The following is a 14,341-nucleotide window of genomic DNA, read 5'->3' as shown; positions in this document are numbered from 1 at the left end:
GCTGTCTATAAAGAGTAGAAGTGGGGAGAGTTTTGGGTAGAGATGATCAAGAGACATTGCGTTAAATTGTCAAATTAAAGGCAACAACAAAAAAACATGCCTTCTGCTCAAGACTCTATTTTCAGCTGGGAGACACTAATGAAGAACCTATCTTACAAAATATCATAGGTCATTCCAGTGGTCATAATCCTGTCCAAATCAGCCTGGGAAGGTACTGAATACAGGCCATGAAGATGTCTTCATACAGGTTCAGCTAAACCCTTTGCCATTTAAGGAATCAGCTCTTTATCAAATTCTCAAACTTTTGCTGTATGTGCCATTGGCTATAACATTGTCTTTCTTCTCCTACTCTTCCTGTTTACAGCACTCCAATCTGCCAACTCCACCTGGAAATACTTTAATCATTCTTTAAACCCCAGTTCAAGGACCGTAACTTCAAGGTTGTGGGACAGGGTCTCATGTAGGCCAAGCAGACCTTGAACTCACTATGCAGAAGAGGCTGATTCTGAACTCTTGATCTTTCTGCCTCCACAATCCAAAGTGCCGGATTACAAGTGTACTGATTTTCAATCACATTCTTTATGAAGGCTTTCCAGCAAGTAACCATAGTCTCTTTCCTCTTTTTATAGATTTTCATTATGGCACTGATCAGACTGTAAAATAAGCTTTCTTTCACAAGTATATCTTCTGCACTAAACCATAAACAGCTAGAAAAATGAAAACATGATCTTTTCCATCTCTGCATCCCCAGAATCCCTAACAGTGTGTGGTACCCATTTTTTAATGCTAAAAATGTGAGGTTATTAGGCTGACATTAGAAAATTAGAAGATCAAAACTAAAAGAAATGTACTTGAAAGTTTATGTGTCCACTGAGAAGTTGGCCTGCCCAAAAGAGGGGCAAAGGCTCTGCCTGGGTGTGCCCCTGAGCTGGCTGCCTCTTCCAGGTGTTCTCAAGAAGCACGCCTCTAAGCAGTGCAGGACTCATAACTAATGCTATCAACAAAGCTTGGCTGCCATTGAAAATTGTGTAACTGGTTTTTAATACTATCCCGGAGACTGGAGAAGATATTGCCCATTTTGTCTAAGTTCTAAACTGTCATAATAGGTTAAGGGTTGTTTTAAATACAGAAGTAGTGATTCGCTTTATTTTTCTAACCAAAGCCCCTCCTAGCTACTTTAAAGCTTTCAAGTATACCAGTGTCTATTAACAACTTTAGCCTATGGATACTTTAAATGTTCAAAACATTAAGCCTAAGCAATGAGTTTCATCCAAGGTTTTTGTACTCACATTAGCTTCCATAATAAGAATTTAGCTTGAGTGTGGCTACTACTAACCTCAAACAAAATTCTGTGGTTGACTTAACTGGGTTTCAGAAGTTAACTTCCTAAGAAAGCATCTATCTTTAACCGGACACCAACAAATATGTTAAGTCATTCCTTGAGGTCTTATGGTGAATATGTAGCAAAACCCAAAGCTGAAGGGCAAGTCACATTGTAAGTGAAGATTATAACCCTCCATTTCCCCCCATACTTTTTCGTTGTCTGTAAACACAACAAAACACAAGTCCGTCTCCTTTGGTTACAGTTATACCATAAGAAAACATCATGCCCAGTCTGACTCTTCGGTCTTCTCAGGATACACAGCAGGTAGCCTCAAGCATAAGGACATTTTTCAAAGTAGATACGCACAAAAAACACCCCCTCACAACAGGCATGTGACAAAACAGCTTGGGGGACCGACACCATGCGCATCACCCTCTGGGGTCGCGCGATCACTGTTTCCTCTCAGAAGAGGTCTCTAAGGTGTTTTCCCGCAGGAAGGCCTTGCTGCAAGGCCTAGGGAGGGAGTTTACGACCGCTGCCCAGCCAGAACCTCCTGGGACAGAGGGAAGGACAACTGGGCCAGGCCGCAGCCCAGTACCGCACCTTCCCAGCTTCGAGCCGGTCGCAGCGAGGGAGGAAGCTGGGCATGCCGCAGATCTCACCGCGCGCCCCAGACCAAAAGAGAGTAGGGGCCGTTCCGACTCCGCCCTCCCCCGCGGGGCATGGGCTCACGACCGCACAGGAAGGCCACGTCCCCAGGGACAAGCACCACTCTATGGTTTGCGTGGAGCCGCAAACCCACGTGACTAGCACGTAGCCAATCGCGGGACGGCGACCCGCCATCGAGACGGCCGCGCAGGCAGCTAGAGATGCCCGCCGGCCAGGCACAGGCGCCTGTCCATCCCGGCCGGGTGCTCCTAGCTCGGTGCTGCCGCCATCTTCCTGGAGGAAAGGGCAGAGGCAAAGGGGCCCCCTCCCCTGGATCGCTCCGCACTCACGCTGCCACCTGCCCGCCCCCGGTAGTCTCTCACTCTCCGCGGACACCTCATTCCTTCCTCATAAATATCCTTCCCTAATCGCTAGCTTCCCACAAGGCGAAGACTCGCATTACCTGTTCCTCTCTTACTAGCGCGAGGAATCCGAGCTCATAAGGTAGGAACTGTGGCGAAACAGGAACAAGACGCCATCTTGGTAAAGGAGAAGAGGCTACGCTTGACCTCCCCCCGCCCCCAGCCTCTATATGGCCAACCGCCGTGGGAGGGGCACGGCGCCTGCGCAGAGGTGGACGACAGGGCAGTGTCTACGCTTGCGCTCTGCTAACAACTGCGGGGGAGGGGACTATTCGGGGCCCAGGAAGGAGTTGGCAATGGGCGGGACGGCGCAGGGACGCAATCGGTTCGCGCGCGCGGCGGGGCGGGGCCGGGCAGGTCCGTGCTGTGGTCTGACGAGCGTTCTCCGGCGTGGTAGCGGGTAAGCGTGTGGTAGTGTGTGCCCACTGTCGCGCAGACCCCAGTCGAGCTGGCCGTCCTGAGGAAGTGCGAGAGTTCGCCTCTCGCCCCGGCCGCTCAGGCGGTGGTAACGGGTGCAGAAGGGGCGCGCGTGGGGGAGGGGCGGCCGCGCCCTTAGTCCGTGGCTTTAGCGATGGACGCGCGGCTGGCGTCGTCCTTTCGAGGACAACTGGACTGGCGGTCCCTATCTGGGTAATCCTACAGGCCAGGTCCAGGGCGTTGGGCGCGGGCGTGGCAGGTCCTGGCGAGGTTACCGCGCACGGTCCACATGCTGAATGGAGGCGCGTCCAGCGTTGGGTGAGGTAGCTTTAGATTCATATTTACGAAGCACTTCTGCTCGTGTGGCCATCTTCTAATTTAACGGTGCTATTTCGTCCTGGGGATGTGAAGGACTAGTCACCGTGGGTTGTTAATGAAGTTCCCCAGTTGGAGGCAGTGGAAGGGCGTTGGAGGAGTGTTCTTGTCTGCTGTGTCCTTCGCCTGGGTAGACGCTAGACAAAGGGCTGCAGCAGTGTGAGTGACAGGGAAAAGGAAGCACGGAGCGGAGGCCTCTGACTGAGAAGCGATGAAGTCTTAACTAACTCTGAAGCCGACCCTAGTCCAGACCACGCCTGGCCCTTTTGTGCCTTCCGGCCTCATTTGTTAGTTCTGCCCTACTGTGTCCTGTCCTGTCCTACTTTACCAGACTCTTAACACATAGATAGAACTTCAGTTCAAACCACTATGGTCTCTATCGTTGTCCTTAGCCCAGTTTACTCCTCGTTTCTGCAGCGCTCTTATCTCCCACGTTCTCTGTCTTCTGCTTATCTGTTTAGTTCCTGCTGGTTCTTGTTATTCAGGACTCGCTGGATGAGATATCCTTTAGACGGATTAGGTGTACCCCTGGCGTCAAGTATTGGGCTACCTACTGCCTAGCAAGGGATTCAAGTCGTAGGTTTTCAGTTTATTTCCTTAATAGCTAAAATTATTTCAGTACCTCAGATACATTTCTAAATTAGTCTTGCGAACATAAGGAAAAAATAGGGTTTTTTAGGGGTCATGAAAGCTGTTTTTTCATGATGCTTCTAATTTGAGACATTATTTTCAATGTCTTTTTTTTTTTTTTTTTTGGTACTTACCATTCAGGGCTTCTTTGCAGTACACAACATTCAAACTGTCAGTGTATGCTGCTGTATCTAATTTTGGTGATTTTTCTTAGTTGTTAGCTTGTCCTAATCCTTTTTCATTTTTTCCACCTTGAAGTTTTTCTCTTTATGGAGCACCATAGCTCTTTAAAGAACAAGAGCTTTTAAATAAGATCAGATTCTCTTTCTGGTTTAGCTGGGTAACCTAGGGAAAGGAGGTGGGGCCTCCCTCTATTATCATTCATGAGTGTAATTCAGCTCCCTTTGATTGTGGTATGCTGCCCCAAGCTCCATTGAGAGTGTTGTCTTGCATAATGTACTTATACAGTCCTCAAATCGAAGAAATCTAAATGGCAAGACAATCCAAGCATTTTGGATAAAAGCTCTTCAGGAACCTACATTGAGAAGTCTTTGGGGGGATTAGGGATAACTTATACAAATAAAACAGTTCATGTACGTGAATGATGATTCCTATTTATGAGTATTCCATTTCTATAAATGCTACTTGCAAAACAAGTTTCTAATGTCAAAAACACAGTTGTGTTTATCTATTCATCTTTTGTGCCTTAATTGGGGTGATAGTATTACTGTCTGGAATACAGAAGCTGTGGATCAAGGATAAGGAACTTTCTACATCTAAAATATGCAGTGTGAAATATTAAAATTTTAGTTTGACCCTCTTAGATCATCTTACATGAGGAAGAGCTAATTGATCTGCACTCTGTACTTAGTAGGATGTTAATAGATCAAGGTTTTCTCACCAAAAGCCAAGTGTTTCAGAAATTCAGTATTCCTTTCTTAGCTTTTATTTTGGCATTAATGGGGATATATAGTTCACTTCGTAGAGTGCTTGCCCGGAATGCAAGATTTCTGGGACCTCTTATAACCCCCACCAAAACCAAAACCCTTTTTTGTTTTGTTTAATAAATTGTTAGAAAACCATTTTTGATCCAAGTTATGTTTGGGTGTAGGGTAAAGAATTCACAACTTGGCATTCTCCATATTGTATGTACTCTCCACTTCTGTACTTGTGTTGTACATCAGGGTATTTATTGAAGGAAAAGGAACTGATAATGGAGCTTACCTTCTTTGGTCTGAACTGACCCAGGACTTCAAAATGGCTGGGGGTTTCAGTAAAGTTAAGGAAATTCAGAGATGTAGAAAAGGTACAATTTCCTGTGTCTTGTGGTAGCTTGAAATAAAATACATATAATGATTGGTGGAGGCAGGAATTCATGTTTCTACTCTTCAAGTATTTATCCTTCCATGAAAATAAAGGCTATTTTACCCAGTGCTTAAAGAAGTCATACCATTGGAATTCCAGTTTAGAATTGAATTATACCAATTTGGGAAGGAAACAAAATGACTTGATATTTTTAGGGCTTGATTTTTCTAATTCTAAATTTGTTAATAGCCAAATATAGTGTTGCATCTCTGTAATCCCAGCACTTGGGAGGCGGAAACAGGATTGCCAGCTCAAAGTGAACCTTGATTACAAAGATTTTGTTTCAAAACCAGACAAGCAAAGAACCTAAAATGTCTTTCTGTTCATTTGCGTGTTTTGAGACATGGTTTTTTGTTGCCTAGACAATTGGGAAAGTCACTGTATAACCCAAGTTGGCCTCAAATTTGTCATTTCTGCCTCAGCCTCTAGTGCTGTACTACCACACCTGGTTTGATTTTCATTATTTTATTCTTGTTAAGTATTTTCCCATTTTCATTCCTAAATATTTAATGAAATATTTACTGCTGGATAGAAAAAAAGTTGTTGTTTTTTTTTTTTTTATTTTTTTTATTTTTAATGCTGGCATGCAGCTCATTGTCTAGCATACATGAAATCAGGGCTTTACTTCTTAATACCAGACACATAAAGACACACACAAAATCACAATCATAATTGAGAAAGAAACTTTCAGTTGTTGAGACATTGTCTCCCTGTGTAGTCCAGGCTGGCCTCCAGTTTGCAAGCATCCTGGCTTTTGAATGCTAAGATTAAGTGGCAGACCACCACAGACAGCTAGAAAGAAACTTTTGACTTAACATCTGTCTTTTTTTACACTTTTATATTTTTCTAAAATTATTTTTTTACTCAAGTAAATTATCTTAGTCTAAATTTTTTTGTTGTTGTTGTTCTAGTCTGATCTGGGATTACTCAGGATATTCTTGTGACAGTCAGACACCTGAGATTGAAAGCCTGTACCTTGTAGCCTGCTTTACAGTTGGGCTTTTTTTTTTTTTTTTTTTTTTTAAGACCTGGTCTCTATGATGCAGCTCTGACTGTCCTGGAATTCACTATGCAGGCTAGTCTGGCCTCAAACTCAGAGACCTGCCTCTGCCTCTGCCTCCCAAGTGCTGGGATCAAAGATGTGAGTGGCTAAGCCTGGATACTGTTGTTGTTTGTTTGTTTTTTATAACTCAAGTATTGTGTTTTTCGCATATTCAGACCTGTCAGCAAAGTAGTTTTGCTTCATGATCCTTCTTGATACACTAATCTTAAGTAGTGTTAAATAATCATAAAATTACAATGTATAGATCCTACTTACATTTTGTTTCTAATGAAAAAAAGGAGGCAGTTGGGTATTTAGTTATACTAAACAACTGTAATTAATTTTTCCTAGAAATAATAGATCACCATTTTTAGTAGCCTTGTGCATACTGAACTATAATTAGTGTTATTATTAAATTAAGTGTTATTCTAGGATTTGCTTCGCTGTAATCCAGGCAAGTTAGAAATAAACTAATATTGGACTTGAGTTGCTAATTACTGAAAGTGAATGAAGAGTGCTATCTGGGGATTTATTTTATTTTGTGTGCTTGAAGTCTTTCATTAGTGCTTTAAAGTAATAATGAGAGCAATGAACATTTTTATCTTCTATTGATTATATTTCAAATAGGTTTAGTATCCCTTTTTAAAAACATTGCATTTTATGAATATGACTGTCTTGTCTATATGTACATCAGTGTATCACCATGTCTGGCACACAGGGAGGTTAGAAGAGATCAGGTCCCCTGAAACTGTAGTTACAGACAGATGTGAGCTGCATGTAGTTGCTGGGAATTGAACCTTGGTCCTCTCTCTGGAAGAGTAGCAAGTGCTCTTAACCTGGGAACCATCTTTTCAGCCCCTGGTTTAAGGAATCCCATTGTTTAAGGACTAGCATTTGCTATTGTTTTGGGAAAGAACTCTGAAATGTAGATAAGCAGTTTTCTTAGTAATATTGCCATGCAGATTGATTGCTGAATTTAATTATATACCTCATCAGTATATTTATACATGACTTTCTCTTTATTTGTTAGATTGATACATTACTAGAATCTAATTGTTGGCAAATATTTTAAAATTCTGTATTTATATGTATGAATGATGTTGAGTTTATGTTTGCTGGTCTTTCTTTGCTCACTAAAGGGCCCTTCCTTCCTTTTCTTTTCTGTGTGGATTTGTTGTTGAAATTATGCTGACTTTACAAATAAATTGGAGCACTTTCCTTTTTTCTTCAGTGGCTTGGAATAGTTAGACTTTGTTATTGTCTCTTCAGAGTTCCATGCTGTTTTGCTCTAGTTCCATCTGGTGTTGGCCCCTTTACATCTAGGTTAGGGGTATGTGTGTGTGTGTGTGTTGCTTTCTTTGTTCTTAGAGTTTTGTGGTTTTTGTTTTTGTTGTTGTTGTTGTTTTACATTTATATATGTATTTGAGGAGAATGGGGCATATGTTCCTTGTGTGTGCTGAGATTAAAGGACAACTTGCTGTAGCCCATTCTCTTTACCACGTGGTTCCCAAGCTCTAACTATGATATTCAGGCTAGAAGTCAAGTACCTTTACCTATCAGCTATCTAGCTGGCCCTATTGCTGGATTTTAATGGGCTATTTAATGGCATTGGTTCTAGTTTTTGTTCTATTTTGGTAATTTATAGTACTAGGAATAGCATTCCTTTATTTTCATTTTGTAGACTTTTTTATAGTCTGTATCTGTTTGTGCCTTCTTTTATGTCTACTTTCATTTCTTTAATTGGACTTGTATGTAGAATTTGTTTCTGCCGGGCATGGTGGCACATGCCTTTAACCTCAGCACTGAGGAGGCAGAGGCAGGTGGATGGATCTCTGTGAGTTAGAGGCTAGCCTCATTTATGTAGTGAGTTACAGTACAGCCAGAGGTACATAGTTAGACCCCGCCTCAAAAACAAACAGTTTCTTTAAAAGATTTAACTTTTGAATTACTTGTTCTTCTATTTTTAGAGTAATTTCATTTTTTTTCTCTTTATGAATTTTTTTTAGAATTTTCTTGTGATTTGGGGATATTTTTAGGGACAAAATTAATTTGTTTAGTTTGTTATCATGTGTTACATCTAAGATTGCAGTTTTTCCTTCCTCCTCTCCTCTCAGTCTCTTCCCTTTTCTCTTCTCAGGCCCTCCCCTCCACCTTCCCTCTCCCCTTGATCCATTCTCCTTCCATTTCCCTTCAGAAAAGGCCAGGCCTTCTAGGGTATCAAGCAAACATGGCATGTCAAGTTGCAATATGAAGGCTGTACAAAGGAACTTATTAGGTAGAAAAGGGTCCCAAAAGCAGGCGAAAGAGCCACAGACAGCCCCCGCTCCCACTGTTAATAATCCTACAAGAAGACCAAGTTACACAACCATAATATATATGCACAGGACCTAGGTCAGACCCATACAGGCTCTCTAATTTTTGGTTCAGTCTCTCTGAGCTCCCGAGCCCAGGTTAGTGGTACAAAATTTCTGTATTTGCAACAGTATTACTGATAAACATATGTAAAACTCAAGTTTGAGTTTCTTGTATACATACGGGCATTGTCATTCCCTCCCTTCCCATCTCCTTTGGTTCCTAGAGACAACTAATGGTTTCTGCTTTGGGGATTTCCTTAGTCTAAGAGTTTAGGATTGTTCCAGCTCCTTGACAGTTTGCTTTGTTTCTTTTTACCTTTAGTTTAAACAAAACATGTGCTTAGAGTGTTGGTTATAAAAAGCTTTCAGGCAGAATGTGGTGGTGCACACCTTTAATCCTATCATTCTGGAGACAGAGACAGACAGATCTTTAATGAGTTTGAGGCCAGCCTGGTTTGAGGCTAGCAAATTTCAGGACAGTGAGACGCTGTCTCTAAAACAAAACCCTAAAATGTAAATCAAAGCTTTGCACGTTTTATTGATAATTTTAAAATGATGTGATTTTATTCATTCCCTATTCCATAAAGCTTCTGTATATCAGTTAAGCAAGATTCGTTGTATTACTGCCTTTCTGCCCTTGGATACTGGTTTGTTTGTTTTTTTTTTTTTTTTTTTTTACTGTTTACTTAGTCTGTGCAGTTCTAAGAAGAGGCTATTAAAGTTTCTTCATTTGAACTGTATTTTTATTAAGTTGACTTGGTATTTTTTTTTTTTTTTTTTGTCTTTGCTTTATGGTTTTATCTGCAGGTAAGAATTTGGACAGAGCTGTATCATATCTTTCTTGCAAATTTTTAAAATGATTATTACTTACTACTTTTGTTTCTGTTTGATTCTTTTGCCTTGAGCTCCATTTGGTTGGTATTACGAGTGTCAAGATGTGTAGGAATGTGAGTTTTCAGCTGCTGCTGCAGCGCCATGCCTCCCTGCTGCCATGGTTCCCTGTCATTATGGCGATGGGCTTCTATCCCTCTGGAATTAATGAGGAGATTGAAGAAGTGCTGTGTCATTATATACTGTGATCAAGGCCAGGTTTCTTTTCCACCCAAAATATTTAATTAAAAATTACAGAATATAAGATTCCTTGACATTTGGGTAGAGAAGATATATTCTGATACAGAAATCTCAGATAACAGAAACAAGCCCAGTTGTAGGGTAAAAAAAACTGAAGAATATGTTGAGTACAAAAATGATCTCATTTTAGAATATCAGCCAGAAAATCCAATTAAAGCTTTGGATTTCAACATCAGTGAAAACGAACCATAAATAGAAGAATTAACTTCATTTGATCATGATGTTTCTATTACAGATTGAAGAAGTACTTTTAAGGCACACTTGGCCCTGGTACTTTGTTCTAAACAAACAAACAAACAAACAAACAAACAAATGGTTCTTGCCAGTTTCTATGACACTAAGAAAATAGCCAGTGTTACCCACAATATCTATGCCTGTATTCTTGCAGGATGAGGATGATGGAGATTTTGAACATGAAGAATGACATAGTGGTAGTATCTACTGGTGTGGAGGGATTCTCCTAGGATCAGATCATTTCAACATATAAACAACTGTGCTCGAAATATACTAGTGGAGAAGAACTACCACAAGTTCACTTCCAGTCATCTAGGAGTTTGGGAAAGAAGGTGAAAAAAGTCAGGAGTAAACTGTTTGAAAAGGCAAAGAGAAATTTTCCTTTGAGATGTAGATAAGTTGTGTACTGTTGCCTTTCAGAAATGATGTTTATAATTACTAAAGTGATCAACTGATGAGAGCCTTATCTGGGATTTCAATCCCAAGGAAGGCAACAGAAGTTAGAAAGGCAATTTTGGGAGGGCACAGGAACATAGAAAGTATCTAAAGTTGGGCAGATGCTTTTCTCTAATTTTTAACCCTGAAAGATCCACATCCTCACTTGGTATTTTAAATTAGAATTCAGTAAAGAGCTTTACAAGTTCTGATACAAAAAAAACCTTATTTTTAGCATTATTATAAGTTATCAAGTTACAGGATGATCTATATATGTATATTTGGAACACAGCTATGTTTCTATGAAATCCTAAGTATATCCTATGTAATAGCTGTTAAGGAAGTGAGATTTCATTTATTGAGACCAAAATAATTTCACAGTCTTGACCTTTTTGACCCATAGAAGGCGAAAAAAACAGTAAGAATTTGATGCTGCAGTGAGGAACAGGAACTAAGTTTCCTGCCATATAATTTTAATTTCTTTCTCAATGTTTTTGTCTAATATTTATTTTGACTCTTTATAGAATATCTCTGTTGTCTAAGATGTAATCATTACTGAATGAAAACATAAGTATATATTTGGAAACTTAGAAATGAATGAATGTACAGTTGCTTTTATCAACTTACCTAATTTTGGTTTTATATTGAATAATGATTGTTACATCATTTCTAGGGCAATGTTTGAAGTTACTGAGACACTAAAGAAACAAGCTGATGTCACATACCTTCATGGGTCACTTTATTGCTGTTAAATGTATATGTACAAACTCAGACATCTGTCTTTTTTTTTTAACAGATAGACTGAAAAATCAAGAAATATGTCTAAGGTAAGGTCATAGTTCATTTTTTTACAGTATAAAGAAAAATTATTTTAAATTTTCAGATAATTAAAAGGTAGGATTTCTATAGATGAATTTCCAATTTTGGACTGTTATTCTAATGTTTTTGATTGCCTTCTTTTCCAAATTTTATTATTATTATTATTATTATTGGTTTTCAAGACAGGGTTTCTCTGTGTAACCTTGGCTGTCCTGGACTTGCTTTGTTCTTTTTAATATGTCAATATGAAGCCTCTTAACCGTCTTAGATTTTCTCATAGCAATCAAGTAGCAATTAAAAATGCTAATAATTCATAAAAATAATTTAATGGGGCTCTTAGACATGCTACATTCATTTATATCAGCCCTTATAAATTGGTCCAGAGCCCTGATATAAATTAGTTCTAAAGGACATAAGCAGAGAAAGTAGAACTTGTAGTGAAAAATGCAATGTTATTATTTTTCTTTGCCCATTATTTTTGAGTCTATAGTATTTCTTGATATCCAATATAAAGCCATAATATCAGTTTTTGCTTTTTATACAAATAGTATAGAACAGAGATAAATAAATGTCATCATTCTACCACCCAGAAATAATCACTGTGAAGGTTTTAGGTATATTTTTATCTCTGTGTGCATGTGAATGGACAGTTATAAAATGTAATCCTTTTAAAAGGCTATTTTATAACTTTTTTTTTCATTTGGTTTGAATAATGAATTGAAATTTTTTCATTTTCAGTATACCACTACATAAATTTAAGGGGTGTGTGTGTTTGTAGAAGCTACAGTTCAACCTTGGGTGCTATTCCTCACTGTCCACCACTGTTTTCGTTTGTTGGTTTGCTTCTTTGTCCTTCCTAGTCTTTTTTATGTATGTCAGTGGGAGGATGGAGAGAGACAGACAGATCTCTCACTGGTCTGGAGCCTTAACTATGCATCTGTCTTCACTTGTCCAGTGCTGAGATCATACTGGCTTACCACCTTGCCCAGGTTTTGTTTTGTTTTGTTTTTAATTTGAGTTCTAGTGATTGAGTTCTAGTGATTGACTTCAGGTTCTCAGACTTGCAATACAAGCATTCTATCTTCCCATCTCCTAGATTGTGGTTTTACTTTTCTTGAATTACCACATCTTCATCGTCTTTAGTCTTATCAAGCATTCTTTCATCAAGAAATACTGATGTGGTCAGGCATGGTGGCAGGTGCCTGTAATCTGAGCAGTTGGAATGCTGAAGCAAAAAGATTGCAAGCTCCAGAGCAGCTGGGAATATGTAGTGAGCCTGTCACAGCAGATAGATATTTTGACGACATTGAAATCTCAACATTGTACTAGATATACTGCCTTTCTTTAGATAAAGCTCTGTGCCATAAGAGAAAGGATAGCAAGAAATGTCTTTATCCCCATTGTTTCACAGACCCATCATGCCTGATACCTGGTTGGAGGCTGTTCTTTAGCTACGTATTGAATGAAAGGAGTCAGTTTTTGTTATTCTCTTTATAATTTAAAGAGAATTATAAATTTAAGCCATAATTTAAATTATTGCACTGAGATAAATTAATCTTACATAGTTAAATTGCTAGGTAGAATATTGCCTAATAAAATATGAGTCAGCATATAGGTAAGAAGTTGGATTGGCTCTTTTTAAAAAAAAAAAAAAAAGATTTATTTTTATTTTATGTGTATTGGTGTTTTGCCTGCATGTATATTTGTATTAGGGTATTGAAGCCCCTGGACCTGGAGTTGCAGACAGTTGTGAGCTGCCATGTGCTTGCTGGGAATTGATCTGTGTCCTCTGGAAGAGTAGCCAGTTCTCTTAACCACTGAGCCATCTCTCCAGGCCTGGATATATTTTTTTTTCCTAATCCTCTTAAGTGAACATTGTTTTCTGATAAAAGTTTAAGTTTTGAAAGTGATTATTTGTGGAGTTTCTTTGTTGATTTGTGAGAACTACTGATTACATATGTTTATCCCAGGTCTGATAATGTCATAAAAGCAACCAATAAGATGTTTATTAGCTCTTCTTTATTTTTTAAATCTTATTTTAGCAACAACCAACTCAGTTTATAAATCCAGAAACTCCTGGCTATGTTGGATTTGCAAATCTTCCCAATCAAGTTCACCGAAAATCAGTGAAAAAGGGGTTTGAGTTCACACTGATGGTTGTTGGTAAGACGTTATCTTACTAAATATCCCCCTTTCCCAACCTATGAAATGCACTGGCCCAACCTGTAATTTAAGTAAGAAAGTTTCTTTCTTGGCAAACTCAACTCTGGAAGTTAAAACAAACGTATGTTTAAATTGGACCAAGATTTCATATATATGCAATCATATTCAAGAAATTTTGCTCAAGAGGAAAATACGATTTTTATGTTATTTCCTTATTTATGTACAATAAAGGGTTTTCTGTGTGTGTGTGTGTGTGTGTGTGTGTGTGTGTGTGTGTGTGTGTGTGATAATTTTCAGAATAGTCACCAGTGTTACTTGCCTCCTAGTATTCATAACCCTTATCAGGATTAGTTTGGGGTTTTTACTGTTGTTATTTTTGTTCTTTTTTTTTTATGTATTATTTGTGTGTGCACATGTGTTCAATGTACACAGAGGCACACTTGTGTAGAGTTGGTTCTCTCCTTCCATCTTTATATGGGTTCTAAATAGAATTCAGGTCATCAGGCTTGAGCAACAAGTGTCTTTACTTTCAGAATCATCTTGTTGGCCCCCACTCCTATTTTAATAGCTGTAGATGAATGTTGTAGAAATGCTGTAACTTCCAAGACTAGTAAATACAGATAGTATAGCTCTTACCTTGCCGTCATTGAATCACTTATTCTAGGGAAAGCGAGGTGTCATGACTTAATAAAGAAGTCTACAGGGAAGCCTGGCTGTGGTGGGGCACACCTTTATTCTAATCCCAGAACTTGGGAGACAGAGGCAGGTGGATCTCTGTGAGTTCGAGGCCAGCCTGCTCTACAAAGCAAATTCCGGGACAGCCGTGGCTACACAGAAAAACCCTGTCTTGTAAAACAAACAAACAAACAAACAAACAAACAAAAAAGAAGTCTACAAGGCAAGGAACAGAGGCTGCCAGTAGCCTTATCAGTGACTTCCTTCAGAAGCAGTTAGGCTTCCTGTGCATGTCTGCTACCCCCTC

At 39.4% G+C, this 14,341-nt stretch overlaps 2 protein-coding genes across 8 annotated transcripts in view; one reads left to right on the top strand and one right to left on the bottom strand.

Moving 5' to 3' along the window:
• Hdlbp (high density lipoprotein binding protein) overlaps positions 1-2,538 on the bottom strand; it is a 63,389-nt gene extending 60,851 nt beyond the window's left edge. Inside the window, exon 1 of one of the 2 annotated variants that reach the window (XM_055616506.1) lies at positions 2,436-2,538. The gene's annotated coding sequence lies outside the window, so the exon portion shown is untranslated. Of the gene's footprint in view, positions 1-1,927; positions 2,068-2,435 lie in introns of those variants that run through there. The other variant, XM_055616508.1, reaches the window with a different exon arrangement.
• Septin2 (septin 2) overlaps positions 2,291-14,341 on the top strand; it is a 31,338-nt gene continuing 19,287 nt past the window's right edge. For 3 of the 6 annotated variants that reach the window (XM_055616515.1, XM_055616513.1, XM_055616510.1), the window contains exons 1-3: positions 2,726-2,794; positions 11,174-11,204; positions 13,239-13,359. In XM_055616515.1, the coding sequence (XP_055472490.1) occupies positions 11,196-11,204; positions 13,239-13,359 (130 nt within the window). In that variant the 5' untranslated portion in view covers positions 2,726-2,794; positions 11,174-11,195. Of the gene's footprint in view, positions 2,477-2,725; positions 2,795-3,027; positions 3,130-11,173; positions 11,205-13,238; positions 13,360-14,341 lie in introns of those variants that run through there. The other 3 variants (XM_055616511.1, XM_055616512.1, XM_055616514.1) reach the window with 3 other exon arrangements.

Source organism: Psammomys obesus, unplaced genomic scaffold (genome assembly GCF_907164565.1).
Source record: "Psammomys obesus unplaced genomic scaffold, mPsaObe1.curated_primary_1811, whole genome shotgun sequence".
Taxonomy (NCBI): domain Eukaryota; kingdom Metazoa; phylum Chordata; class Mammalia; order Rodentia; family Muridae; genus Psammomys; species Psammomys obesus.
This window is presented reverse-complemented; position numbering and strand designations above follow the sequence as displayed.